Below are 25,113 nucleotides of genomic sequence, written 5' to 3' on the forward strand. Positions count from 1 at the left end.
GCCCTTCCTCTTGCATCTGTGTTTGGAGGGCTCCTGCCCTTAGCAGGTCTGGGGGAGGGCCAGGGGCTAGCTGCTGGTTAAATTTAGTGAGTGGGGCGGTACAGCTGCCTAAGGTCCACCTACCATTGCAGCTGCCACTTGGGCCCTGATGCCAGAGGGCAGGCAGTGGCTGGCTCTGGCTGGGGCCAGTCTCATATTAACCTGTGCTCTGACCTGAGGGCCAGAGGAACAGGCCTGTGAACTGGGAGGTCATTGTGGCAGCAGAACTGAGGGTGCAAGGTGAGAGGTGTGTGTGTGTGTGTGTGTGTGTGTGTGTGTGTGTGTGTGCGCGCGCTTGCGCCCCACTCAGGGCTCTTGGGCTTCTCTCCCAGTCTGCAGAAGCAGGGGAGCCAAGGCTGCTCATGGGTCTAACCAGCTGCCCACTCCCAGCTCAGAGGCTGGCTTCCTGACTGTCAGCTCACCCTTAGATGCTGGTTGGCCTGTCAGCCCCAGGGCAAATCCTCAGCATGGCCCGTGAGCCTGTGGAGGTGGGGCTCTTGGGGCCTATCACAGTTCACTTCCTGCTCTCTCCACCAATCAGGAAGGAGGGAAGGTGACAGGGTACCCGCCCCATGCCTGGGGCATGGCCCCAAGGACAACCCTAGGTGATGCGTGTTGAAAGGGCATGAGGGTGGCCCAGAGCAACCTGGGGCAAGGGGTCTGAGGGTCCAGGGTTGGCCTGCCCTGTCTCCAACCTTCCCTCTCCCTCCATTCCCTTCAATGCTGATCAGGGACCAAGGTCCAACTACAGTGCTCTTGCATTGTCTGGGCTGTGGCCACTGCCCTGGCGGAACCTAGAGTCTACTCCTTACTCCTGTCCCCCCAAGGCCCCCAGCATTCCTAAGGCCTGGCTGTCACCTAGGAGACAGGTCTGTCTACTGGCCTAAGAAAAGATGGGGGTGCCAAGAGGGCTAGGCCTCAGCAGTGCCCTGCTGAGGTAAATCCAGTGTCTCCTGGCTCCAGTCTCACCTTAGGGGTCACTCTGGTCACCCCTAGCCATCTCTGCCAACCTCTCCTGTCCACTAGACCCAGGCACTGAGCTCTCCCCTCCCCCAACACCAAGGCCGTCTCTCCCTACCCCCTATGTGGGTCTCCTGTCCCCTGTCATGGGGACACTGGGCGGGCACTGGGACTCACCCCAAGCTCCGCCTGCTGCCTCACCCACTCCCTCTGGCTCCCTGGGGCAGAACTGTGCCCAGACTATGGGCGGAGCCCAGGCAGCTGGAGTTCCTTCGGCCTTTTCTGTCCCTGTCAGTGGGGCCAGCAGGCTGCAGTGAAGAGGGTGTCCTCTTACATTGAGCTCCCTGATTCAGGTTCCCTCTCCCATCCTAAGCCCCCAAGCCTGGCCCCTGCTGCCCCCATCACCACCTCTGGGCCCGCTACCTCCTGAGCCACCTTTCTGCCTGATCTGAGCAGAGTCATGGCCTTGAGAGTAGGTGACCGGAGCCAGGCTGCAAGGAATGGGCTGAAGGAGAAGGTGTTGACACTGAACACCATGAACCCATGCGTGCGCAAGGTGGAGTATGCTGTGCGTGGCCCCATAGTGCTGCGGGCCTTGGAGCTGGAGCAGGAGCTGCGCCAGGTATGGTCCTGGGCCCTGCTGCCCTCCTGCTGCTCCTGGGCTACTGAATCAGCCTCCAGTTCAGTGGCACTTGGGACAAGGGCTGTGGGGGTGATGGTGCCCAATCTGGCTGCCTTCTCCCTTTCCCTCCCAGGGAGTGAAGAAACCCTTCACTGAGGTCATCCGTGCCAACATTGGAGATGCACACGCCATGGGGCAGAGGCCCATCACTTTCTTGCGCCAGGTGAGGCTCCTGCACTACTTATGTCTCCTTGTCCCCAGCTGCCAGTGTGCCCTGACCGAATCATTCCGTCCTCCCAGGTCCTGGCCCTCTGTGTCCACCCAGATCTCCTGAGCAGCCCTGAGTTCCCTGAGGATGCCAAAAGAAGGGCTCAGCGCATCTTGCAGGCATGTGGGGGCCACAGTCTGGGTGAGTGCCAGTGCTAGACAGAGAGCAAGGCCCAGGGAGAAGCAGAGGGGTGGATCCCTTGGGAGGGTTGCAGGAGGACTAGCCACTTTCATAGGCCCACTCTGCTCTGCCTGCCTGGAGTCCAGGGGCCTATAGCATCAGCTCTGGCATCCAGCTGATACGTGAGGACGTTGCACAGTACATCCAGAGGCGAGATGGAGGCATCCCCGCGGACCCCAATAACATCTTCCTGTCCACAGGCGCCAGCGATGCCATCGTGGTAGGCTGGACCAGGGCAGGACCAATGGCTTTTCATCTGTGGTTCCATGGGGCGAGGGGCGGGGGACGGGTACAACCTCTTGGCCCCGCGACGCTGGGCTCTTCATCCGCCCACAGACAGTGCTGAAGCTGCTGGTGGCTGGTGAGGGCCGCACGCGCACGGGCGTGCTCATCCCCATCCCGCAGTACCCACTCTACTCGGCCACTCTGGCGGAACTGGACGCCGTGCAGGTGGACTACTACCTGGATGAGGAGCGCGCCTGGGCGCTGGACGTGGCTGAGCTGCGGCGCGCGCTGTCCCAAGCGCGTGACCACTGCTGCCCACGCGCACTCTGCGTGATCAACCCGGGCAACCCCACCGGTGCGCCGCCTCAGCCCCCTGCCCGGCCCACCCTGCCCCTCCAGCCGCTAGATGTTCCTAGGCCCACCTCACCGGGTCAGTCAGCCCCACCGTGCAAATGAGGGGGCGGGGTGGGGTGGTGGGTGCCTGCAGCTGACCCGACCATGTTGCTGTCCCCAGGGCAGGTGCAGACCCGCGAGTGCATCGAGGCCGTGATCCGCTTCGCGTTCGAAGAGGGGCTCTTTCTGATGGCCGACGAGGTGCAGACGGGGAAGCGCAGGGACGGGTGGCGGCGGGCGGCGGCGGGCGCGCCTGACGCCGCCGCCCCTGCAGGTGTACCAGGACAACGTGTACGCAGAGGGCTCGCAGTTCTATTCCTTCAAGAAGGTGCTCACCGAGATGGGGCCGCCGTACGCCGCGCAGCAGGAGCTCGCCTCCTTCCACTCGGTCTCCAAGGGCTACATGGGCGAGTGCGTGTGGGCTGGGGGTGGGATCTTGGACCCCAGCCACTCCCCGGCCCCCTCTTCCTGGCCCCGCCCCGACGCCTGCCCTACCTGGCAGGTGCGGGTTCCGTGGTGGCTACGTGGAGGTGGTGAACATGGACCCTGAAGTGCAGCGGCAGATGTTGAAGCTGATGAGTGTGCGGTTGTGCCCGCCTGTGCCGGGCCAGGCCCTGCTGGACATGGTGGTTAGCCCGCCAACACCCTCTGACCCCTCCTTCGTGCAGTTCCAGGAGGTGAGGGGACAGGCTGGGGGCTTCCGGCGAGCCAGTTGGGGGAAGGGACTGAGGGATGCCGCGGCCCTGCCCTGCCCTGCCCTGTCCTGATCGCCCCCTCTGCAGGAGAGGCGAGCGGTGCTAGCCGAATTGGCGGCCAAGGCCAAGCTCACCGAGCAGGTCTTCAATGAAACTCCTGGCATCAGATGCAACCCGGTGCAGGGTGCCATGTACTCCTTCCCTCGGGTGCAGCTGCCCCCACGCGCGATCCAGCGCGCTCAGGTCTGGTGGGCGGGGCGGGGCGGGGCGGGGCGAAGACCTGGGTCTGGAGCTCTGACCGCCCTGCCCTCCACACCGCAGGAGCTCGGCCTGGCCCCGGACATGTTCTTCTGCCAGCGCCTCCTGGAGGAGACCGGCATCTGCGTGGTGCCCGGGAGCGGCTTCGGGCAACTGGAGGGCACCTATCACTTCCGGTGAGATTAGGCCCACACAGCCCCTGCCGGCGCTGGCCATGCTCCCTTGGCTTACAGCTCGCCCTTTTCAGGATGACCATTCTGCCTCCCATGGAGAAGCTTCGGCTGCTACTGGAGAAGCTGAGCGATTTTCACACCAAGTTCACCCATGAGTATTCCTAAGGCCACCACAGGGACCAAGCTGGGCCGCCCTGACTGTGCCCAGGGACCTGGAGGTCTCTGGAGCCCTGAGAACTTGCTGCTGCCTCGTGGAGGCTGGGCATCTCCTTCTGCGGGTCCCTAATAAAGCTGCGTGCGGTTCTGATTCTGGAGGGGGTGAACCTGACTTCCCTGGTTGACCCCCACCTTTGGTTGTCCTGACTGCCTTCAGTGCAGGCTTGGGGACTCCACTCAAGGGACACCAGGGTCCATCTTCAGGAGTGGTCAAGGTTGGCTCCCACAGCGGGGCCCTCCTGTCTAGCATCCACCCATTCGTCCTAGAGACAGCACCTTAGTGGACTAGGTCTCCATTGCCATCTCTGGTCTGACAAGTCACAAAAAAATTAGGTGATGGTACCAGTAAGGACAGGCCACCTGTGCCTCCTGCAGCACCCCCAGATCTCTCAGGGAGGAGATGAGACTTGATAATGAATCACAGGGGCAGTGGCCCCAGAAAGGCCACATCAGAAAAAAATAGCCTTTCCTGAAGAAGAAAACAAATTGTGTCCTTCATCCCTACCCTTCCTGTGCCAACAGGAGGGGCTGGTTGGGCTCCCTCCTGCTAGGGAGTGAAAGGGCTCAAGGGGGCATTCCCACCTGGGTACGACAGGTGGAAGGGGAAGTCCTAGTGCAAATGCAGTCTTCTGCTTGGGAGGCCTGGGGACAGAAAAGGGATGTAGAGGGAAAAGTATCCCAGGGGAAGGCCCATGTCCTTGCCTCTGGAACAGAGGATTGAGGGCCTGTTGTGTGCACCCTGCTAACAGTGCTATGGGTCACGTCCTTGATTCACAGCAGTGTTCCTCTGAGGTAGGCATGATAGTCCCATTTTATAGATGAGAAAACTCGAGCTCCAGGACTCCCTGGAAATGACAAGACACCAGTGACTCAGTAGCCACAGAAATAACCTGGCTCTCTCTTGCATGCAGAGATACACAGACCTTGAAATTTTTTTTTTTTTTTTTTTTTTTTTTTTTTTTTTTTTTTTTTACTGGGGATGGAACCCAGGTGCACTCTACCACTGAGCTACATGCCCAGTCCTTTTATTTTTAAATTTTGAGATAGGGTCTTGCTGAGTTGCTGAGGTTAATCCTCCTGCCTCTGGCTTCCTGAGTTGCTAGAATTACAGGCCACCATGCCCACGCTGAAGATGGTTCTTAAACCAAGGCCTCATTTCACAGCCTCATCCTGGCCTCCTGATCTCATGAGGGCACAGCTCTGGGCACAGAATCAGGAAGGGTTGGGCCTGATTGACTAGGCGCTCCTCACCTTGCCACTGAGCATCGCAGTAGAGGGCGAGAGCGGGAGGATATAAGCAGTGTGGCTGGCAGTGTGTCCTAGGTGACCCTTGGCCCTGACCTATCTATCACACAAGACCTTGGGGAGAGGGCTGAAGTCACAAGCACAGCGGAAGACCAACGACAGAAGCACACGGTAGGCCGGTTTACTCCTCCGTGGGGGCTGGATACTGGGAAGTACTTCTGGAGCGGATCGGATAATTCGGGGTGGGGCAGGGCTGGTGACCACTGAGGGGAGGGGATTATTGGAGGCTGCTGGATTCTCCAGCCCCCAGGCAGCTGCTGCCACCTCGGATTCCTGCACTTCATGCGAAGGGGCCAGCGGGATGCCCTGACCAAGCTGGCCACCAGGGGCGCCCAGGAGCTAGAGAGACGACGCTCTGGGCCTACCAGGATCTCAGTGGCTCACGCGGCTTTTCGTGAACGGGCAGCCGCGGGGCTTCTGCGGCTACTTGCCCGCGGGCGTGCGTCCACACTACGCTTCGTGGCTTGGGAGGACCCCAAGGACTGCTCCCGGCAGCGGTGCTGCGGGGGGCGGGGGGGAAGGGCGGAGCGGGCGCCAGCAAGCCCAGCCCTGAGTGGCGTGGGCCCCTCCCCCAGGCCCCGCCCCAACCAGGCAGGCCTCGCCCCGCCCGCGCAAAGCACGCTGGGAGCAGCGGGCTGCAGGACCTGGTTCTCGCTCGCTGGTTTGTCCCTAGCTTTGGTTCTTCCGGCGTATCGACAGCCTCAGGACCTCAAAGCGCGCATCCGGGCCCCAGCTTGCCCTGCACTGACCCGGTGCGGATGGGACCATGCCCTGTCAGACCCCACCCGGAGGCTGACCTCCGGGCCTTGCTCCCGGCCTGAGCCCGCCGGGCCCATCTGACGTTGGCCATGCACGGGAAGCTGCTGTCGCTGGCTGGCCTCTACTTGGTGCAGGGCCTGCCCTATGGGCTGCAGTCCGGCCTGCTGCCCATCCTGCTGCGGGCCCGCGGCCTCTCCCTGACGCGTGTGAGTCTAGCCAAAGGTCTGTACGCACCATGGCTGTTCAAGCTGGCGTGGGCCCCACTGGTGGACCGGCGGGGCTCCCCGCGGGCTTGGTTGACGCTCAGCACAGCGTCTCTGGGCCTGGTGTGTGGGCTGCTAGCCGCACTGCCTCCCAGCCAAACTGACCAGGACGGGCTGCCCGCCACCGTGATGGGGCTGTTACTGCTTCTGAACCTTGGTGCGGCCGTGCAGGACGTGGCCCTGGACACACTGGCCGTCCAGCTCCTGAACCCAGCCGAACTGGGACCCGGCAACACCGTGCAGGTGGTTGCTTACAAGCTGGGGGCAGCGCTGGCTGGGGGTGGGCTGCTGGTCCTCTTGCCCACCCTCTCTTGGCCACTACTCTTTCTGCTCCTGGCTGCCACCTACTGGTTGGCCGCTGCCCTGGCCTGGACCGCACCAGCGCTGCAACGGATGCCTTGGCCTCCGCCCTCAGAGCACACCCCAGGCACTCCACACCTGCAGGATTTGCTGGCTGCTCCTGGGACTCTGTGGACAGCAGGTTTTGTGCTCACCTACAAGCTGGGTGAGTGACGCTTCAAGTCAGGCAACAACAGAGCTGGGTCCCCAGGGCCTCTGGGTCCCACTTAAGGGGCCACCCTCTTTCTGGGACTGGCCCCAGAACCCAGCACTCAGCCTGATCCCAGCACCCAGGCCTTGCCTTGCCTCGTCCTCGTCCTCTCGCCACTCCAGCCCAAAGCCCCGGCCCTTGGTTTGCTCTTGTGTCTACTGGCTCTGGGCTCCACCAAATGCCCAGTGCCATTTCTCTCCCAGCACCTGTGGCCCAGGAAAGATGGGGGCAGGGCAGGGTCCAGCTGGTGTTCCAGCACCACTGAGGCCACAGGTGGGGAGAAGGAAAGTGGTGGCAGGCCTGGGGACCACATCTACTCCCCATCTCCTCCAGGTGAGCAGGGTGCCGGCAGCCTGTTTCCACTCCTCCTGCTGGACCACGGTGCTTCTGCCCCAGATCTGGGGCTGTGGAATGGCTTGGGGGCTGTGGCCTGCTCTGTCACTGGCTCCTCCTTGGGTGGAGCCCTACTGGCCAGGCACTGGTAAGCCCTCCCCAGCCTGCCCTTCCCACTCCTCACCCCTGGTCCTGTCCTGGATTCTCTGACATATCATCTCTCCAACCCCACCCCAGGCAGCCACTCTCCCTGTTGAGGTCAGCGTTTGGGCTCCGCCTTGGGGGCTTGGCCTGCCAGACTGCTCTGCTCCTCCACCTGGACACCCCAGGGGCCAGCGTGGGCCCTGGCACGCTCCTGAGAGGTGAGGGTCTGGCTTTGGGATGGAGGGTCCAGGAACCCTGGATCCTACTGACCTCTGCTCTCTCAGGAGTAGCCTTGCTGAGCCTGTGTCTGCAGCACTTCCTGGGGGGCCTGGTCACCACTGCCACCTTCACTGTGATGATGCATTGCAGCCAGCTGGCACCCAGGGCCCTGCAGGTGAGAGTATGTGGCAGGGACACCCAAGAGCTGGGAAGGTTGGAGGCCCTAACCACACATCCCCATCCCCAGGCAACGCACTATAGCCTCCTGGCCACTCTGGAGCTGCTGGGCAAGCTGCTGATGGGTGCCCTGGCTGGAGTGCTGGCTGATAGCTTGGGACCACATCCCTGCTTCACTGTCTTCCTCATTCTCGCAGCCCTGCCCCTTCTGGACCTCGGCCTGGCACCCAGCACCCTGGCTTGAACTGGGTGGTAGGACTGTCAATAAAGCCGAGTGTGCCTTTGACCTGGATGCGTCTGCAGTATGAGGCACAGTTGTTCTCAGATTGAGGGCTGCCTTGATGGAAAGGTGGGCTCATAAAAACAGCTCAAACTCCTTTTATTCTGCATTTTAGGGCCTCTTTGTTCCCACTCAATTGCTGGCAGGTTTCACCCAGTCAGTCACTGTGCTGATCACTGACAGCTGCACCGCTGCCTTGAGTGTGGCCACGTCTGCCTGTCCTCCACGGGGGCAGCACCTTTCTGAGCAGGGTAGTTATTGGCCAACCAGCAGGAGCTCCTCTGTGGCCAGGCGCATAAGGGCAGGGAAGTTCAGGTGTAGGTACTTTCTCCAAAAGCGCTGGTCTTGCCCATACACCTGGGCTGGGTAGCAGGGGCTTCCTGTGGTAGAGCAGAAAAACAGACCTGAGGTGGGCTGGTTCCTGTCCACAGCCCCTGCCTGCATCTGGCAGCCCCTGGGGCTCTCACCAATGCCATGGAAGATGCGGGCCACAGCCCTGCTGGAAAACCTCTCCTCTGGCCTCAGGGACAGGAGCTGGCGGATGTCACGGCGGACGTGGTCCTCCCAGTCCTGAAGCTGTGGGTGGACGCGCACATTAGACATCCCCCTGAGCCTCCACAGAACCATGCCCCACACAGCCAAGCCTAGGCAGTCCAGGAAGCCTGTGGACAGGCTAGGTAGGATTCCTGTCAAGTCAGGAGTGTGGATGTGGCACCATCCTTGGCCTTGGAGATCATGTCCAGAGGGACTGCACTCACCTGGACCTGCCCAGGCTCTGGGCCCTGCTCCTCTATCCCTCCCTCTTTCTCTTCCTTTTCTTCTTCCTCAAAGTAGCAGCCGAGAAGGGCCTTCAGCTGGGCACTGCGATCCATGTCAGGCTGCTCGAGGCAGGGCCCACAGCTGGGGAAGGCCACACTGGGGTGCAGGGGTGGGAGGAGCCCGTGAAGCCATGAAGCCATGGGGACAGGGAGGTGGCCCCAGGATCTGCTCACCCCCTTCCTACCTGTGAAAGGCCTCAAACATTCGGCGCAGATGCGCCAGAGACTTGCGCTCCCGCGCCTGCACACGGCTGTACAAAAAGTCACAGACCTGGTCCATCTCCTCAGCGGTCAGATCACCAGGGCTGCGCAGGTGAAGTGCCAGCTCCCTGAACTCCACAGTCACTCCTGTGCCCTGCAGCCCACCTGTCAGAAATTGCATTAGATATGGGTGGGTGGGTGGGTGGGGCAGCCCACCTGTCAGAGAGTGCATCAGGTATAGGTGGGTGGGGCAGGCAGCCAGGTGGGGCCTCAGGGCAGGCACCTGTCCTGGGCTCTTGGTCCCACTGCAGCTGGCGCAGAGCCTGGTGCACAGATGCCAGCTCCCAGCCCATCACATCCGCCAGCTTGCCCACATCGAATTCCATGGAGCTGCCCTGCCTCATGTCCTCAGGTGGCCACCTGGCCCAGCATGCAGCTGCAAGAGGATACCTGGGTTCGGGAGGAGAGGGGCATGATGCTGGCAGCCCTGGCCCTCTGTCCCTGTCCCTGACCTAGGGTGGTGGGCACTCACTTGTGGGCCAGGACCTGGAGCTGGGTGGGGCCCCTGGGGCAGTATAGGTGGCAACGGGCATAGGTGGTTGGCAGTAGCTCCAGCCAGTGCCGTGGGTGCAGCTCCAGGTAGCACAGCAGGGTCTCGATGGCTGTAGTGGGGAGTGGGCTTAGTGGGTGTGCGGACAGGCCCCCCCCCCCTCAATCTTCCCGGCCCTCACCCTCTTCTGGCATGTCCAGGGCCTGCACTGTCTGCTGGACTGGGAGTAATCGTACATGGCCAGGGCAGGCCCGTCTCTGCACTGGGGCTGCTGAGTGGCCATTGTGCTGTTTGGCCTCCTGAGGGTGTGCCTCGGCTGTGGGCCTCACCCCATGGCTGCCTCCCTCCTGCTCTGGAGGCTGTGGGGTGCAGGAGCAGGGTGGGAACAGGCACTGTACTAGTTTCTTCAGGGCCAAAAAATCGGCACTGTGAGCGTACACGTGTCTGCGCAGCTCCTGCAGGTCCTTGCCCTGTAGAAGCAGAGCTGTGAGTGTGTGGCCAGGGTACCAGGGCTGGCCCGGTGTGAGGGATGGCAGGGTGCTAACCTGGGGCTGCAGGAAGAGATGGCACTGGGCGGGCTGCCCATCACGCCCAGCACGGCCCACAGCCTGCACGTAGCTCTCAAAGTTTGGGGGCAGCCCCAGGTGCAGCACAGCTCGCACATCTGTCCTGTCCAGTCCCATCCCGAAGGCCACTGTGGCCACCACCACCCGCAGATGGCCCTGCATGAAGGCCCGCTGCACTCGCTGCCGCTCCCGGCTGCACATGCCTGCGTGATAAGCTGCAGCCACAGTCTCTGGGGCACGACCTTGGGGAAGATGGAGAGAGATGGTGGGCAGCATCAGGGCCTGCACATGGTGTGGCCCAGGGCCCAGCCTGCTGTGCCTTACCTCCAGAATTTCGGTCCTGCCCCGCACACAGGCAGGTTCGGAGAAGTGCAGCAACTTGCTCTGTTTCCCTCCGTCGGTTGCAGTAAATGATAATTGAATCCAGGGTACTAAAGCGGTCACCCTGCAGCAGCGTCACCAAAGCCTGGTGGGGAGCAGTAGTCATTGGGCAGCCAGGAGGTGGACTCTGCCCAGACCCTGCTGTATGCATGCCTACCTGGTGTGGGTTCCTGTCCACAGACACAGACAGGTGCAGGTTGGCAGGGATGGGGACTGGCCTACCCAGGCCAAGCACCTCGGCTACTCCCAAGTGCTGGGCCACATCGCGAGCGGTGCTGTGTGTGGCTGTGGCCGTGAGACCCAGGAAACAGTGTACACCCATGTGCTCCCGAAGTACCTGACCCAGAAGGGAGGCGTGGTGGTGAGGCCACCCAATATCCAGCACACCAGGACCCTGGTCCATCCACCACCCACCTTGACACCCCATGACTCACTTTGCAGACACGCAGGTAGCAGGGCCGGAAATTGTGTGACCACTGAGAGAGGCAGTGGGCCTCATCAATGCAGGCAAAGGCCACGGGGGGCAGCTGGGGGAGGCCGGCCCCAGCCCCAACCAGTGCCTCTGGGGATAGCATCAGCACATGCACCTGGGCCGCCTGCACCTGAAAACAGCAGGGTTAGGGACACTACCCAGGGGGCTACCCACAGACACCCATCCATGGGACACCCTGACCTTCTGCAGGACACACTCCTGCTGCTTCTTGGTCATGCCTGAGTGGAGGCAGGCTGCCTTGAGACACGGGGGCAGGCTGGACACCTGCGGATAGAGAGGCAATGCTGCCACAGGCCAGCCAACCCTGGCTGTTGCTTGAATTCTGCAGTTGCTCGATCCAACAGGCTCCCTTGGAGAAGCACCAGATCCTGAGTCCTGGGATGAAGACATTGGCCCCCACCTACTCCCCAGAGCAGAGGCCTCACCTGGCTGGAGGCACTGTGAGGCCCAGCCAAATGACTCATGCCATAAACAAGAATCCTCAGCTGAGGCTCTGGGCCCACCACCTCAATAAGGCACCTTTCTTGGACCACTTTCACTTCCAAACCTTGGGAGGGTCTACAAGACAGCCCTGGGCCTGGGGCTCTGAAGCTAAGGGGCCCAGATAGTAGGTGCTGGGGGTCAGGCCCTGCCACCCCTGAGCAAAGGCCACAGAGTACCTGGCAGCTCCTGGTGTTCAGGGAATAAGAAGTAACCCCAGGGCTCCAGAGGCTTTGGGCCCCAACACTCGGTAGGCGCTGAGGCCCTATCCGTGCACCTGGTCATCCATGAGCGACAGGAGCGGAGAGACTACCAGGGTGAGGCAGGAGCTGCGGCGGGCGCACAGCAGGGCCGGAAGCTGGTAGCACAGGGACTTGCCAGCACCTGTGGGCAGCACCAGTAGTGTGGAGATGCCTAGGCCAAACAACAGGCAGTTGTAAGGCTCCATGTGCGGAGGCTGGAGTCAGCCCCCGGGCAGCCACACTCACCAGACAGGATCCGCATGACTGCACACTCCTGCCCTGGGCGGAAGGCGTGGTACCCTAGCTGCTCCAGGGCCTGGAACACCTCAGCTGGTGTCTCTGTGGACACAGGTGTTGGTCACTAAGGCCCCTGAAATCTTCCCACCCCTTGGTAAAGGCTCTGGTCCAGTAGGTTTCTGCTCACCTGCCACCTGTCCTGAAGGCCCTGGTGGGTAGAGTGGTAGCACTGGGGGGTGCCGGGAAGGGGGATCCACCTGCAGCTCAGGCCCAGGAGGTCCTGTGTTCTCACCACCTGGGCAGAGATAGGGTACTGTGGGGGCTCCAGGCAGGACCAAGACAGCCTGGCACAGTGGTCACTGGGTAAAGCCACCGTCTTCCCCTGACTCACTGGGGAGGTGGCAGCAAGTAGCGTCTGTTCTCCAGGCTGCTTCCTCCAAAGTGGGAAACACCTGCATGTTGTACTTGTCTTTGCCCTTGCTACTCTCCTTCTGAAGGGTCAGAGTGGGGCCTGGGCCAAGGGTGAGGAGCGGACAGGGCCTTCTATTTAAGAAATGTCCACCAAAAGAGCATAGCACTCCCTGCATAGTGTTGTCTCCACCCATTCCCCAGGCCAGAGGCCTCACCTGGCTTGGAGGACTGGGGAGCCCAGTGGCCAAACGGCCCACATTGGAAACAAGAATCCTCGGCTGGGGTTCTGGCCTCCCCACCCCCAAAACACTCCCCCTTCTTCTGCCACTTCTGTTTCCATGCCTGGAGAGAGTGCACAAGAAAGAATCATGTAAAAGGGAGATAGGAGAGATAAGGGGAAGGTCCACCCTGTCCTGCTGTGCCCATCTCACCTGCTTGCGGAGGAGCCTACCTCGAAGGGCCCCACCCCGAGCATAGTGCTTGTGCTTCATGTTAAGCCGGACGTAGTTACTTCTGTCTGGGACAGCTGGTCTAGGGCAGATGTGCACGTGGCCCATGGCATTAGCCTTCTTTGCCCTAGCTGGACCTGAGGAGCTGCTGCAGGACTGATGTGGCTGGGCCTGTACAGGATGCCCTGGAAAGTCTTCCTCAAGTGCTGTAGCCCCAGTACCCTCAGACAGGGGTCCTGTTTGGTTAATGTCTTGCTGGAGCTGCACAGGGCTCACCCCATTCTCATTCCATCTTTGCTTCTTGCCTTGAGGGTTGCTGAGCGGAGGGCTTCCCTTAACATTTTGGGCTGCCTGTGGGGCTGGAGTCTCTGGGTCCTGTGAAAATTTCTCAGAGCAAGTACTAGGACCAAAGACAGGAAACATACCTGAGGCCAGAGGTTGTGACCCCTTTTCACCCAGGCCAGGACTGCAGGCACTGGGGGACGTCGAAAAATCTAAGGGTCCACTGTGGCATCGCTGAAGCCAGCCAGGGTCTAAGGAGCCCAGCCGCAGGCTCAGAGATGCCCGAAGCTGCTGGAGCCGGCCTAGACTTCGCTTGGGCTCAGATGGCTGGGGAAGCGTGCCATCACTGACTTCTTCTGGAGAGGTAGAGGCAATCATTGGGCTGGGTGGACTTGGGGTGGGCATCTTCAACAAGGGTCTTTGTGGAGGCTGGCGTCTGCTGCCCAGGGTCAGCTTAGCCTGGGTCAGGGAGAATAGTATTAGCAAGTGGGAACTCAGACTCAGAAAACTGCCCAGACCCCACCCTCAATGTCAGGGCAGGGAAAGAGGCACAAAACTGGCTGTGAAATGAGGCTGAGGGCAAAGATTGTCCTCAAGGGCCCTCAGCAGTCAAGCCTGAAGCAACAGGGACCCTGCCTATGCCTGCACGTACTGTGGAGACAAGACAGAGAGGCCTGCCTCTGGGTCAGGGCACCTCTGGGCCCAGCTTGAATGCCCACCTCCACCTTTCACCTGTGGATTGACCTTCAGATTGTCCTTGAGCCTCTTCCCATAGTCCTGTACAGATCCCCAGGGGCTCAGCTGTGGAGTAGGTTGTGGACGCTGGGTTGCTGCCCGATTCAGGTGGGGTCCCCAGCAGCTGGGCTCCAGAACCTAAAGAAGGAGGCAGGAGGAGTCCAGACCAGAAAAAGCCTGGCATGAGGGCTGTGATGCCTCCAACACCCACCCCCAGCAGGAAGGCCGGGACTTTTCCCACTGGGCTCCCATGTTCTGTACTCCAGAGTCTTGGCTGTGATTGCTCTTGGCTTCCAACTCGGCCATACAGGAAGCTGACCGGCAGGCTGGGGTCTGGGGCTCAGGTACCTCCTTGACCACATGTGGGAGCGACTGCTCGGAGCTGCGGAGCCCGCCGCCGGCCTGGCCCACCGTCTGCTTCAGGGTACGGTACTCCCGGTAGAGAGCTGGGTGGGTGAGTGGGCGGGAGCTGGGTCAGGGCGGGATTCGCATCACGTCGGCCCCGCCCCACCGTCCCCCGCCAGGCCGTCCCGCGCTCGGTGGTCCCCGGTACCGCACTGCTCACCCCGGATGTTCTTGGGCGCCGCCTCCACGTCTTCCTGTGAAGGGAACGTGTCAGACGGAGGCCGCACCCTCGGCTCCCACCCCCGACATCCCGTACCAGGCCGGGCCGCCGTCGGTGTTGCAGCCTGAACGCGCGCTCCCACTCTTGAAGTCGCGTCCGCACATCCTGCAGCCGCTCCATTGAGATCCGGTCTTGCGCCAGCAAAACTCCCGCTGCGAGAGCGACGTCCGGCTACCAGCCAATGGGGGTGCGCGGCAGGGCCGGGGCGGGGCCGCTGAGACGGACGTCCAATCCGTGGGGTCCTGGAGGAGCGGCCAATGGTAGGTGTCTACGTCATCGCGGCGCGCCGCGGCGCTGGACGGGGCGGGGCGGGCGGCCGGCTGAGGCGGGGCTGGTGACTTGTGGCGGCTGTGGGGCCGGTGAGCGCGGGTCGCCGGGCTTGGGTCTGAATGAGGCGGCGCGTCCTCGGGACCGGCTGGTTATAAGGGGCGTGGCGCCGGGCGCTCGGGCCGGGAGGCGGGGGCTGGCGCTTGTGAGTCCTGGGCGGTGCTGCTGCAGGCGGGATGGGCCCGAGAGACCCCCAACGCTGAAAGAACAGCCTCGGGTGGGCAGGGCCTCACTAGGCCCGGGGAACAGACCTGCCTGGGCGGCGGAGGGTCGTCAGGTTGAGGGCCCGCAGGAGCCCGACGGGGGCGTCTGCGCTTGTTGCAGCGCCGGACGAACGGGGGCATCGCGCCAAAGCTCATCCCTGGGCGGCTAGGCCGGCCGCCTTCGTTTCCTTTCGCGACAGGTGCTCGTTCCGTCTGTCCCGTCGGCGAGGTATGCATCGTCCTCGCGAGATTTGCGCACGGCAGCGCCAGGCCGAGGGTGGGCGTGTGGGATTTCCTAGGAAGTGGTCTCCTAAGGACTTGTCGAGAGGGCAGCAAGTTCAGGGCCCTGCGGCCGGACTGCTCCCTGCCCCTTACTTGGGCTGTGACCTTGGTCAAGGCCTAGGCCTTAGCTTTCCAGTCTGTCGGAGGGGGATCAGAGTGAGGTGGCTGGCGCACAGGAAGTCTGCTTAAATCAGAAGCAGGCCTGAGCCCATGAGTTGCAGATATCCTGCAGCCTTGGATCTTTTGCATGCATCTTCTAAGCTTGCGTGCTGTTTGTGCCTCATTCGAGCGATCTCAGACTTGGGCCCTTTTGAATCCTTGGTTTCTCTCTCGTTGGTTCCTCAGGGAAGAAGCGAGATGCTTAGACAGGTGGCGAGGGTCACAGAAGGTGAGAGTTGCTTTTTCTTGGGTTTCCATCCCTGGTGATATCCCAGCAAATAGTCATTATCCCTTGGGCTCACGTTAAGGGCCTTGATCCCAGGCCATCTCATTGGGATTCTGTGTTTCCACAAACCCGGATGTTATTAAGCTGTGTCTGTGCTTCTTGGAATTCGAGAGCAGCCCTCAAATACATCAGTGAGGAAGATGAGGGAGGGAGCCCGAGGTGGCTGCTGGCCTCCCCAGGAGTACTCTATCTGCTCTAGGGCTGATGAGGGGCCACCTGGAAGGGCCTGGTCTTCATTCTACTTTTGAGGGAGGATTTTTGAAACAGCCTTATGATCTGGTAGGATGCAAGTGCCAATGGGAGCCTCTGTGGAGCAATAACCATCTGTGGAGGCACACGCAAACTTGATGGTGACACACCATTTATGTACTACTTGATTCTTTGTTTTCCTAACAAAGCCCTTTGCTTCTGGAGTTTGGGGCCTGAGGTGTGGCCTTGTCTCCAGTCCACTCTGCCCAGCCCAGTGCCAGGCACCTAAAAGGTCCTTCTCTGTGTCACTGTCCTCCACTGCCTACTCCAGTCAAGCATATGTTGGGCTTTCTCATCACTGATGTATGTTGGGGGGTGTGACCTGATGGTGGCCTAGGGTTTTCTCCACTGAAGCCCCTCTCCTGCAGGTGGCTGCCTGCCCAGCCCAGCACCATGCACACACTTGTGTTCCTGAGCACTCGGCAAGTGCTCCAGTGCCAGCCAGCTGCCTGCCAGGCCCTGCCCCTGCTGCCCCGAGAGCTCTTTCCCCTGCTGTTCAAGGTGGCCTTCATGGACAAGAAGACTGTGGTACTGCGTGAGCTGGTGCACACATGGCCCTTTCCACTGCTCAGCTTCCAGCAGTTGTTGCAGGAATGTGCTCACTGCAGCCGGGCATTGCTGCAGGAGCGGCCCAGCACTGAGAGCATGCAAGCTGTGATCCTGGGGCTGACTGCCCGGCTCCACACCCCAGAGGCTGAGGCTGACACACATTCCCTCTGTAGGTATGGACTCACCTGCAGGGACCTCAGACCTGGAGTTACAAAGAGGGTTCTCTGAGGACAGCGTATGTTGGGGTGCAAGGTTAGAAGAGCTCAATGTGGCAACAGACATGTTGTTCTTGTCCCAAAGTGGCTGGGAGGGGTTGTAGGCCCTGCTCTCTCATCCCATCTCGGTCCATCCCTACTTCTAGGAAGCACACATTGCGGGTGCTGGACATGACTGGTCTCCTGGATGATGGTGTGGAGCAGGACCCTGGTACTATGAGCATGTGGGACTGCACAGCAGCCGTAGCCCGCACATGCATTGCCCAGCAACAGAGCAGGACTGCTGAGCCTGGACCGGCCCCTGTCCCTGTGGAGGTTCGTGTGGACCTGCGGGTGAACCGGGCCTCCTACTCATTCCTGCGTGAGGCTCTCCGAAGCAGCGTGGGCAGCCCCCTGCGGCTCTGCTGCCGGGACCTCCGGGCTGAGGACCTGCCCATGCGCAACACTGTGGCCCTGTTGCAGCTTCTGGATGCAGGCTGTCTGCGCCGAGTGGACCTGCGCTTCAACAATCTAGGCCTGCGTGGCCTGTCTGTCATCATCCCTCATGTGGCTCGCTTCCAGCACCTAGCCAGCCTGCGACTACACTATGTGCATGGGGACTCAAGGCAGCCCTCTGTAGATGGTGAGGACAACTTCCGCTACTTCCTGGCCCAGATGGGCCGCTTCACCTGTCTTCGAGAGCTCAGCATGGGCTCCTCTCTCCTTTCAGGCAGGCTGGACCAGCTGCTCAGGTGAGTGGGCCCCATCAGTGCTCTACCCTTCCCTTCCATCGGGACACTCCCCTGGCCTACTTGTCTATGACACCTGTGTCTCCATAGCACCCTGCAGAGCCCCTTGGAGAGCCTGGAGCTGGCCTTCTGTGCTCTGCTGCCTGAGGACCTGCGCTTCCTGGCACAGAGCTCCCATGCTGCACACCTAAAGAAGCTGGATCTGAGTGGTAATGATCTGTCAGGCAGTCAGCTGGTGCCCTTCCAGGGTTTGTTGCGGGCAGCAGCAGCCACATTGCTGCATCTTGAGCTGACTGAGTGCCAGCTTGCTGATGCCCAGCTATTGGCCACACTGCCCACTTTGACCCGCTGTGCCAGTCTCCGCTACCTTGGCCTCTATGGCAACCCACTATCCATGGCTGGCCTCAAGGAGCTGCTGCGGGACTCAGCGGTGCAGACTGAGCTGCGCACTGTGGTGCACCCCTTCCCTGTGGACTGCTATGAGGGCCTGCCCTGGCCCCCACCTGCATCTGTCCTGCTGGAAGCCTCCATCAATGAGGAGAAGTTTGCCCGTGTAGAAGCTGAGTTGCACCAGCTGTTGCTGGCCTCAGGCCGTGCCCATGTGCTCTGGACCACAGACATCTATGGGCGGCTAGCTGCAGACTATTTCAGCCTGTGATCTCCTGGCTTTGGGTGAGACAGGCCAAGAGCTTTTGCTGGGACTCTGTTGGAGGCCTGACACAAAGACACTGGTCTCAGGTTTCCTGCAGGGTCTGTCTTGCCCCTGGGCACACCTTAAGCATCCCATGTTTTCTGAGTGCCCTGCACCTGCTCCCTGACTGGCTGACTGCGGGTCCTGCGCTGGATTTCAGGCTTGCACTACCCTGCTCTGTGTAGCTGCACTGGCTGCTCTATGAATGTTCCTGGGATCCCAGCTGTGATCCAAGGGACAGTGCTGGGCCCTTTGCATCTCCTTACCAAGAGTGCAGCATGGTGGGGTTGAAGGTGGGGTGGGACTTGCTTCATGGAGGCATGGGCTCATGCAGCCTGTGGCCTGTGCAGTGTTCCGTGCCCTGGCACTAGAGCCACCCTGCCAGCTGGCTATGGGGCTGGAGGGTGGCCTCAAGGTACAAACGTGCAGTGCGTCTGGAGTTTGAATCTGGCTGTTTATTCTGTCCCAACTGGCCAGTGTGATTTGTCCCCACCTCTATTGTTTCCCCAGCATGGCTACTGGGCATCAACTGTCATTCGGCCTTCTGGCCCTCCACCAGCATAGGGCCCCCCCCCCCGCCCCCAAGAGCTAAGGGCCAGGACCAGCTCAGGGACGTTGTGGACCTTCCAGATCACGGTTCCTTGCGGCTCTGGGACGTCTGCCGTCGACGCCTCACGAGTGGAGCCACGCGGGCCAATGAACGGCGCCCGCATCATCAGCGCGCGCCGCGGGCTTAGCAGTGAATCTCGTAGGCAACGCGCGACGGGAGGCGCAGAGCGGGCGGCGGCCCTTCTGGCCGGCCGCGGGCCGCCGGCGCCTCCGCCGGCCCCTCGGCGAAGAGGGGCTTGGAACGGTCGATGACGAACATCTCGTGGCCCCGCTCGTCGCGGAGCTCCTCCAGCTGCGCGAAGGTGCAAGGCCCATCCGAGTAGTCGTTGACGAACAGCGCGCCTTCCCCCGGCGGCGCGCCCGCCTTTTTCCTCCGCCTGCGGCGGCGGCAGATCATGGCGGCCAGCAGCAGCGCCGTCAGCGCCAGTAGCGCGATGGCCGCTGCGATGGCTGTCTGCGTGGGCAGGCCTAGCGCGCGGAACGCCATACTGCCCGCCTCGTGCCGCGGGGCGCGGCCGGCGGGGCGGGGCGGCGGGCCGGGCGGGCCGGGCGGTGGCTGCCGGGACGCGTTGACCATGAGGCGGAAGGGCACGCGCGCGGCGCCCCCCGCGTTGGCGGCTTCGCACTCGTACTTGCCCGCGTGTGCCAGGGTGATGTTAGTGAGGAAGAGCATGCCGCTGCCGGTGTCGGGGGCGGCCTGGCCGCCCAGACCTGGCGCTCTGCCTTCCAGCTGCGCCTGGGCCTGCGGCCGGCCCTCGCGAGGCTGCGGCACCTTCCTCCAGGTCACCAGGGGCTGCGGGTACCCGGAGGCTTGGCAGGCCACCCGCAGGTCCTCTCCCAGGTTGGCTGTGAGCTCTAGCGGCTCCACGTGCACAGAAGGCGGAATGCAGATGAGGCTACTGCCTGAGACTTCCAGCAGACTCTGCAGTGCCAGACGTGGAGGCTCTGCACACGTGATCTTCCTGTCCCTGGTGCTGAACAGTCGCTGGCCCCCCTCCTTGATCCAAGCACCCAGCCAGTGGAGGGCGCAATCGCAGCGCCATGGGTTCTCTGTGGGCAGAGCAAGAACACCGTGTAGGTTCTGCTGGCTCTGGCAAAAGCCCACACTCCACTTCCCATAGCCATCTCAGTGGAGTTTCTTCTCTGCCCCGCGTTCCTGGGAATGAGGCAGGCCCTTCACCACCACCCCTGCTTAGTTCGATGATGCTGTCCCTTAGAAAGCACTGCTTCTCTGAATTTTCTTCCCCAAACAATTCCCACTGTTTCGGGGAACCTCAGTGGCCACACGGATATTCCAACAACACTGAGATCTTAATTCAGATACCCTTTCCTGGAAATGGCTCCAGTACTGGTCAGTTCTTTTCAGTTTTTGCCTGCATGGCCCCAAAGTGTCCAAGAACCTCAATTCTTTTAAGCCTTTCTGGATGGTCTACCTTTTTTCACTTCCTTAGGCAGGTGCCAAGGTTATGTATGAAACAGCACTTCAGTTCTCAGCAGCCCTGTACCACAACTGCAGGGGGGTGGTGTGGCCCTTCAATGCGCTGCCCAGTGGTTTATCACAGGAACCCCCTCCACACCTGAGTCTGCTCCCTACTGATGCCACTGAGCCCAGCTAGAGACCTTTGCCTGAAGAGTTACCTGTGAGGCGCAGGACTTGCAGGCTGGCCAAGGGCTGTAGGGCTTCGCGGCTGATGGTACCCAGTTGATTCCTGCTGAGGTCCAGCAGGGCCAGGGAGGACAGCCCGGCCAGGGCCTGGTCCTCCAGCAGCTCAATGCTGTTTTCTTGCAGGTGCAGCTCCTGCAGTCGCTGGAGTAGGGACAGCAGATCATCAGGAAAAAGGGCCCTGGGGAGCTAGACTAGGTTCACTTTTCTCCCCTAACTACTACAGTGCACAGGATGACTGGCAGCACAAGAAGATCCCGCACTTTTGGCCTCTCACCGGCAGGTGCAAGAAGGTGAAATCCAGCAGCTGTGCCAGTTGGTTGCCGGCCAGGTAGAGTACACGCAGCTGGGCTAGGCCCGCAAAAGCACCTCCTCGCAAGCCACTTAGCCTGTTGCCTGTGAGTGCCAGCTCCAGCAGGCGCGGCTGCGCACGGAAGGCGCCGGACTCCAGAGCACGCAGGCTGTTGTTGTGCAGGTAGAGATGGCGCAGGGCGGCGAGTGGCGCCAAGGCGCCGGGCTCAAGGCGCGCGATGTTGTTGTCCTGCAGGAACAGCGTCTGCGGGCCGGGGGAGGGCGAATCTTATCCCACTGCAGGAGTCTCGCTCCATTGGGGCGCCCCAACCGCCCCGCCCGGATGCTTACACAAGGCTCCCTCCATCCCATGGGCTCTTGCAGCCTGCTCCAACCCGAGGCCCGGCTGGCCCCACATGGTGCCCACCTGCGTCCCTGGGGGGATCCCCAGCGGGACGACGCGCAGCCGCAGGGCGCCGCACTCAACCGTGGCGCTGTAGCAGCGGCAGGCGGCGGGGCAGCCCGCGGCGCGGGGCGGGAGCCCGGGCAGTGGCAGCAGCAGCAGCAGCAGCAGCAGCACGGGAGCCCCCGGGGCCATTTCCCTAGAAAACGGCCTGGGACTGCGAGCCTCCCCAGGGTTGGCCCCAGATGGGATGCACCTCCTGAAACACAGGTTGGCAGGCCACTGCTAACGTTCCAGAGCCAGCCCAAGAGCACAGGTGAGGCCCACAACCTGTGTCTAACTTTCGAAAAGTTTTAAATCAGTTCAAGTGCTGGGGAAGTAGCTCAGTGGTAGCCACTTGCCTAGCATACACAAGGCCCTGGGCTCCCTGATTGCAGCCACCCCTCCCAATAAAGAAACTGATGAATAAAATTTTCTGTTTTCCTTCCTTGACAAAAACACCAAGGCCGAGGGCATGAGGTTCAAGCTGAGGCTTTTTGGTGTCCTGCTTCCTCAGGATGTTGCCACATGGGGAAAGCCACCCATTCTCAGACGCCTTCCCATGCCTGTCCTGAGGGCCTCTCTCATGCGTGACCCAGTTGGTTCAAGCACCCTCTGCAACCTGGTGATCCAGCTCCTTGGCTCTAGAGCTGGGCCCCAGGACTGCAGGACCAGAAGGGGAAAACAGGCCCTAGGCAGGCATGTCCCCTTGCCTTCACTGTGAGGACTGGTGTGAACCTAAGGCTCAGTCCAAGGCAGAGGTCTCTTTCCTGCCCCTAGAACAAGACCTGGGTCCCACTTTAAACTCCGAGTTAACACTAGTAGCAGGTAGGCTTTGGCTCCACCTGGTGGTTCATCTGTCAAGAGCAGGAGGAACCAGATGGACAGCTAGAGCTGGGGCTTTTTCTCAGGAAACTTGTAGAGAATTGGGGGGTGAGGCAAACAATAGGAATGTTAATTCAGGAGCTATGGGCCCGTGCTCCCTAGGATGCCTCCCAGAAAGAAAGCCTCTGTTTTGGGGGTAGGTGGAGTCCTTGGAAAGCTGGAGTGTGAGAGGGGTTTTAAGTCACCAATCAGGCTTTGGTGTTTCTTCTTTGTGTGGGATTGACCCCACGGCCTCACATGCTAAGCACACAGTCCACCACTGAGCTGTACCTCCAACCACACCAACTGGATTTCCAGTGTGGCTTTCTAAGTGGCCCCTAGGAGCAATGACCTCTGAGACTAGGAAGGAGCACGTGCCTTGCAGGGGTCTATGTGCACGCAGCTGTGGCCTTAGGGATGGGGAGGCTGGGGTCTTGTGCCAAGCACAAGGGGCCCAGTTTTAAAGGTATGATGGGGACTGAGAAGCCTGCTCCTCTGGAGCCAAGGAAGACAAGCCCAGAGTGTACTCTTACGCAGGTGTCCCTGCTCTCTGAGTCGTGATAAACTGAAACTCACATGATTATTTAAAATCACGAGAGATGAGTAAGCACAGCAATAAAGTTTTAATGGAACAGCTTTGGATCAGGCAGAGGCACTTGCCAGGTGTCTCAGGATGCGTGAACCCCAAGAAACTGGGTGGGGGGCATTCTTTGGGCCCATGAGATTAGTCTCCCTGAGCACCAATGGGTGGCCTCGGCTCCAGGACTCGCCCACCCACGCAGCCTCCAGCAGTAGAGCCTTGGTTTCCTCCTCATGGGTCGGCGCTGCAGCTCTCGTGCATGGACCCCCTAGATCTACACGTCCTTGTGGAAGGACCGCCCGGACAGGGATGAGGGACCCGGATGAGGGCCGAGAAGTCCTTTCACCCGCGGACAAACCCTAACCCTGCTGAGCAGGCGTCTGGGCGCACTCGGTATCCTCTCTCGGGCACAGTGCGGGGCTTGTTGAGTCAGGGTCTCCGGGTGGTCCTTGCGACCTGGCGCCGCGATCCCGCAAAATCTCCCCATTCCCCCTCCCGCGCAGGTGGGTGCAGGCCGCATTCGTGGAGGGCGTGGTGTCCGCGCGCCCTCCGCGGCGCCAGGTCGCACACCCTCCTCGGTGAGCGCGGAGGGTCCGACCCGGGGAGGTCCCCGATCCCGCCCCCAAGCCCGGTGACCTTGGGCCGGGCGCCCCCTCACCTGACGCTCCGGCGGCGAGCGGCTCCCCGCCGAGCCCGCGGCGGCCTGGCTCCAGCAGCGGCCGGGGGTGTCGGGGGAGGGAGGCGGGGCGCGCACGCGCACCGGAGCCCCGCGCCTCCTGTGCCGGCCGCCCGGGCCTGACGTCGGGAGCGCGGGCCAATCGAGAGGACGCCCGGAACGGGAGCGAAGAGCGGGGGGGCGGCGCGGTCCTCGCCGAGGCCCAGGACGGGCCCGCGCAGCACCTCGGACAGCGCCGGCGGGTGTGGGGGGCGCACCTCCGCGCGCACGCGCACTCGGCCGGCGGAGCGCTGGGCCGTCCGGAAGCGCCCGCGGCTCAGGACTGCGGGGTCGCCCGCAGGAGCGGGGCCAGCTCCATGGTGAGGGCTAGGCGACGGCCCTGCCAGCGCACGTGCGAGGGCAGCGCGGGCGCGCCGGGCCCGTACTCGAAGCAGGCGCTGAGCTCGAAGGCCAGGGCCGAGCGCACCAGGCCCACGCCGCCCGCGCGCTCCGGCGCCGGGTGGTACAGGCGCCCGTTGGCAGCCAGGGGCAGCAAGCGCGCTGGCTCGAAGGGCACTGCCAGCGCCTCGCCCCCGCCGCAGTAGGAGAGGCGCGGGGGCCCGCGGCCCGTGGCCAGCAGATGAGTGAAGACCACGGGCCGGTCCTCACAGCGCAGGAAGTTGCGCTCTCTGCCGCAAAGCGAGAGGAAGGGGAAGGAGGCCTCGTAGCGCCCGCTGCGGTTGGGTCTCAGGCGAGAGAAGAAGGTGACCAGGAACTGCAGGTCTGCGGGAGGCAGAGGGTGCGGCTGCTCAGCACTCGGCAGGCGCCGCACCCGGGGCCACACCAAAGGCCGGCGCGGGCCTCGCTGGGACAGCCGGGTCACCCTGTGGGGGGCGGGCAGAGCCCGTGCTCGGCTGTCCTGGAGGGCGAAGGCACGGGCGCAGCCGTACCTTTGAAGCAGGTGATGAAGTTCTTCATTTTGGAATCATCCAGGAAAAGCTGCAGGGGGACAGGCCGTGGCCCAAGCATGAGCCCTGCGGGTGTGCGGAGGTCGAGCCCAGGCCTGCGCTCACTGCTCCTGTTCTCTGTGCACACTCGGTGCAGGGCGGCGCGCGGAAAGGGCACCAGGCCCAGCCGCTGCTTCCCGACGTCTACCCGCAACCCGGTAATGCTTCCTTGCACTTTCCCCTCCTCCTTTACAGTTTCCCATCAGTCGTGCCACCTCCTTCGCGGAGGCTACCTGGCTTGCTCCTTCCGAGACACGATGGGTTGATGACTAAGTGGGCGGCGCCTCCCCGGGTGGGAGGCTGCCCCTGGTCTTCCCAGCAGGTTGTCTGGGCTCCGCAGAGTTGGGTTCACGCACTTGACAGGTTCCCCCCTCGCTACCCCGGCCCTCGGGGACTCCTCTCCCCGCCTGGACGCACCGGGACCCCTGCTCCTGCTCCGCCCCCACGAGGACCACCTCTCCTGCCTCGCTCCCCACACACCTGGCCCTGATGATCCACGTAGTAGAAATACTCGCGCGTCCGGGGCTCCGGAATCTGGCCCTGAGTGTAGGAGACGCCCCCGTCTCCGCTGCAGCCCCGGGCTCCCCGCAACCGCGCCAAGGCCAGGGCCGAAATCCTCAGCGCCCCGCATGTCCGCCACATCCTCCCGCTCCGGAAGCGGCCGGCAGGTCAGGCGAGGGACGGTGCTGCGCGAACAGGCGTCCCCCGGCGCCGCGGCCTCGCTCCTCGGGTTCCGGCCTCGCCCCGCCCCGCCCCGCCCGCCCCGCTGCGACCGAAGGAACCC

The 25,113-nt window shown here is 62.1% G+C and overlaps 6 protein-coding genes across 15 annotated transcripts; 3 read left to right on the plus strand and 3 right to left on the minus strand.

Annotated features, from left to right (window-relative positions):
- The first annotated feature begins 138 nt into the window (after window positions 1-138).
- GPT (glutamic--pyruvic transaminase) lies at window positions 139-4,125 on the plus strand. Of its 3 annotated transcripts, XM_079153346.1 has the most exons (13): window positions 148-279; window positions 867-976; window positions 1,456-1,621; window positions 1,755-1,844; window positions 1,922-2,030; window positions 2,156-2,289; window positions 2,406-2,649; window positions 2,809-2,888; window positions 2,962-3,098; window positions 3,190-3,364; window positions 3,470-3,625; window positions 3,704-3,816; window positions 3,888-4,125. In XM_079153346.1, the coding sequence occupies exons 2-13, from the start codon at window positions 933-935 to the stop codon at window positions 3,976-3,978; spliced, it is 1,539 nt and encodes a 512-aa protein (XP_079009472.1). In that variant the 5' UTR covers window positions 148-279; window positions 867-932; the 3' UTR covers window positions 3,979-4,125. The 3 variants fall into 3 exon arrangements, with proteins under 3 accessions (XP_079009473.1, XP_079009474.1, XP_079009472.1); XM_079153347.1 differs by lacking the exon at window positions 867-976 and having other exon boundaries at window positions 139-279; XM_079153348.1 differs by lacking the exon at window positions 867-976 and having other exon boundaries at window positions 147-286.
- Window positions 4,126-5,968: 1,843 nt separating this feature from the next.
- On the plus strand, window positions 5,969-8,065 carry MFSD3 (major facilitator superfamily domain containing 3). Of its 2 annotated transcripts, XM_079153419.1 has the most exons (5): window positions 6,154-6,861; window positions 7,240-7,387; window positions 7,477-7,601; window positions 7,668-7,777; window positions 7,850-8,065. In XM_079153419.1, the coding sequence occupies exons 1-5, from the start codon at window positions 6,183-6,185 to the stop codon at window positions 8,021-8,023; spliced, it is 1,236 nt and encodes a 411-aa protein (XP_079009545.1). In that variant the 5' UTR covers window positions 6,154-6,182; the 3' UTR covers window positions 8,024-8,065. The 2 variants fall into 2 exon arrangements, with proteins under 2 accessions (XP_079009546.1, XP_079009545.1); XM_079153420.1 differs by having other exon boundaries at window positions 5,969-6,861; window positions 7,668-8,065.
- Window positions 8,066-8,134: 69 nt separating this feature from the next.
- Window positions 8,135-14,649, minus strand: RECQL4 (RecQ like helicase 4; the record flags this gene model as incomplete). Its single annotated transcript, XM_079146868.1, is given in 21 exon segments — window positions 8,135-8,439; window positions 8,527-8,635; window positions 8,818-8,974; window positions 9,063-9,243; window positions 9,362-9,528; window positions 9,611-9,740; window positions 9,810-10,436; window positions 10,519-10,660; window positions 10,733-10,912; window positions 11,010-11,177; window positions 11,249-11,332; window positions 11,826-11,962; window positions 12,037-12,129; window positions 12,215-12,322; window positions 12,419-12,538; window positions 12,654-12,780; window positions 12,870-13,693; window positions 13,727-13,742; window positions 13,812-14,042; window positions 14,253-14,352; window positions 14,354-14,649. Coding segments are annotated over 21 exon segments (4,122 nt in total). The 3' UTR covers window positions 8,135-8,314.
- A 17-nt stretch (window positions 14,650-14,666) lies between these two features.
- LRRC14 (leucine rich repeat containing 14) lies at window positions 14,667-18,657 on the plus strand (the record flags this gene model as incomplete). 7 transcript variants are annotated; one of them, XM_079153373.1, is made up of 5 exons in its annotated part: window positions 14,667-14,789; window positions 15,687-15,729; window positions 16,404-16,757; window positions 16,946-17,530; window positions 17,618-18,657. In XM_079153373.1, 3 exons carry the CDS (start codon window positions 16,429-16,431, stop codon window positions 18,183-18,185), a joined length of 1,482 nt encoding a protein of 493 aa, XP_079009499.1. In that variant the 3' UTR covers window positions 18,186-18,657. The 7 variants fall into 7 exon arrangements, with proteins under 7 accessions (XP_079009499.1, XP_079009501.1, XP_079009502.1 ...); XM_079153372.1 differs by lacking the exon at window positions 14,667-14,789 and adding an exon at window positions 15,150-15,288; XM_079153375.1 differs by lacking the exon at window positions 15,687-15,729 and having other exon boundaries at window positions 14,673-14,789.
- A 171-nt stretch (window positions 18,658-18,828) lies between these two features.
- LRRC24 (leucine rich repeat containing 24) lies at window positions 18,829-23,525 on the minus strand. The gene is made up of 5 exons (XM_079153307.1): window positions 23,326-23,525; window positions 21,209-21,443; window positions 20,768-21,046; window positions 20,466-20,634; window positions 18,829-19,877 (listed from the first exon to the last, which is right to left on the minus strand). The coding sequence occupies exons 2-5, from the start codon at window positions 21,377-21,379 to the stop codon at window positions 18,952-18,954; spliced, it is 1,545 nt and encodes a 514-aa protein (XP_079009433.1). The 5' UTR covers window positions 21,380-21,443; window positions 23,326-23,525; the 3' UTR covers window positions 18,829-18,951.
- LOC306669442 (UPF0598 protein C8orf82) lies at window positions 23,525-25,025 on the minus strand. The gene is made up of 3 exons (XM_079153444.1): window positions 24,810-25,025; window positions 24,273-24,321; window positions 23,525-24,105 (listed from the first exon to the last, which is right to left on the minus strand). Exons 1-3 carry the CDS (start codon window positions 24,969-24,971, stop codon window positions 23,660-23,662), a joined length of 657 nt encoding a protein of 218 aa, XP_079009570.1. The 5' UTR covers window positions 24,972-25,025; the 3' UTR covers window positions 23,525-23,659.
- Window positions 25,026-25,113: the final 88 nt, after the last annotated feature.

This window comes from Sciurus vulgaris (assembly GCF_902686455.1).
Source record: "Sciurus vulgaris genome assembly, chromosome: 1".
Taxonomy (NCBI): Eukaryota; Metazoa; Chordata; class Mammalia; order Rodentia; family Sciuridae; genus Sciurus; species Sciurus vulgaris.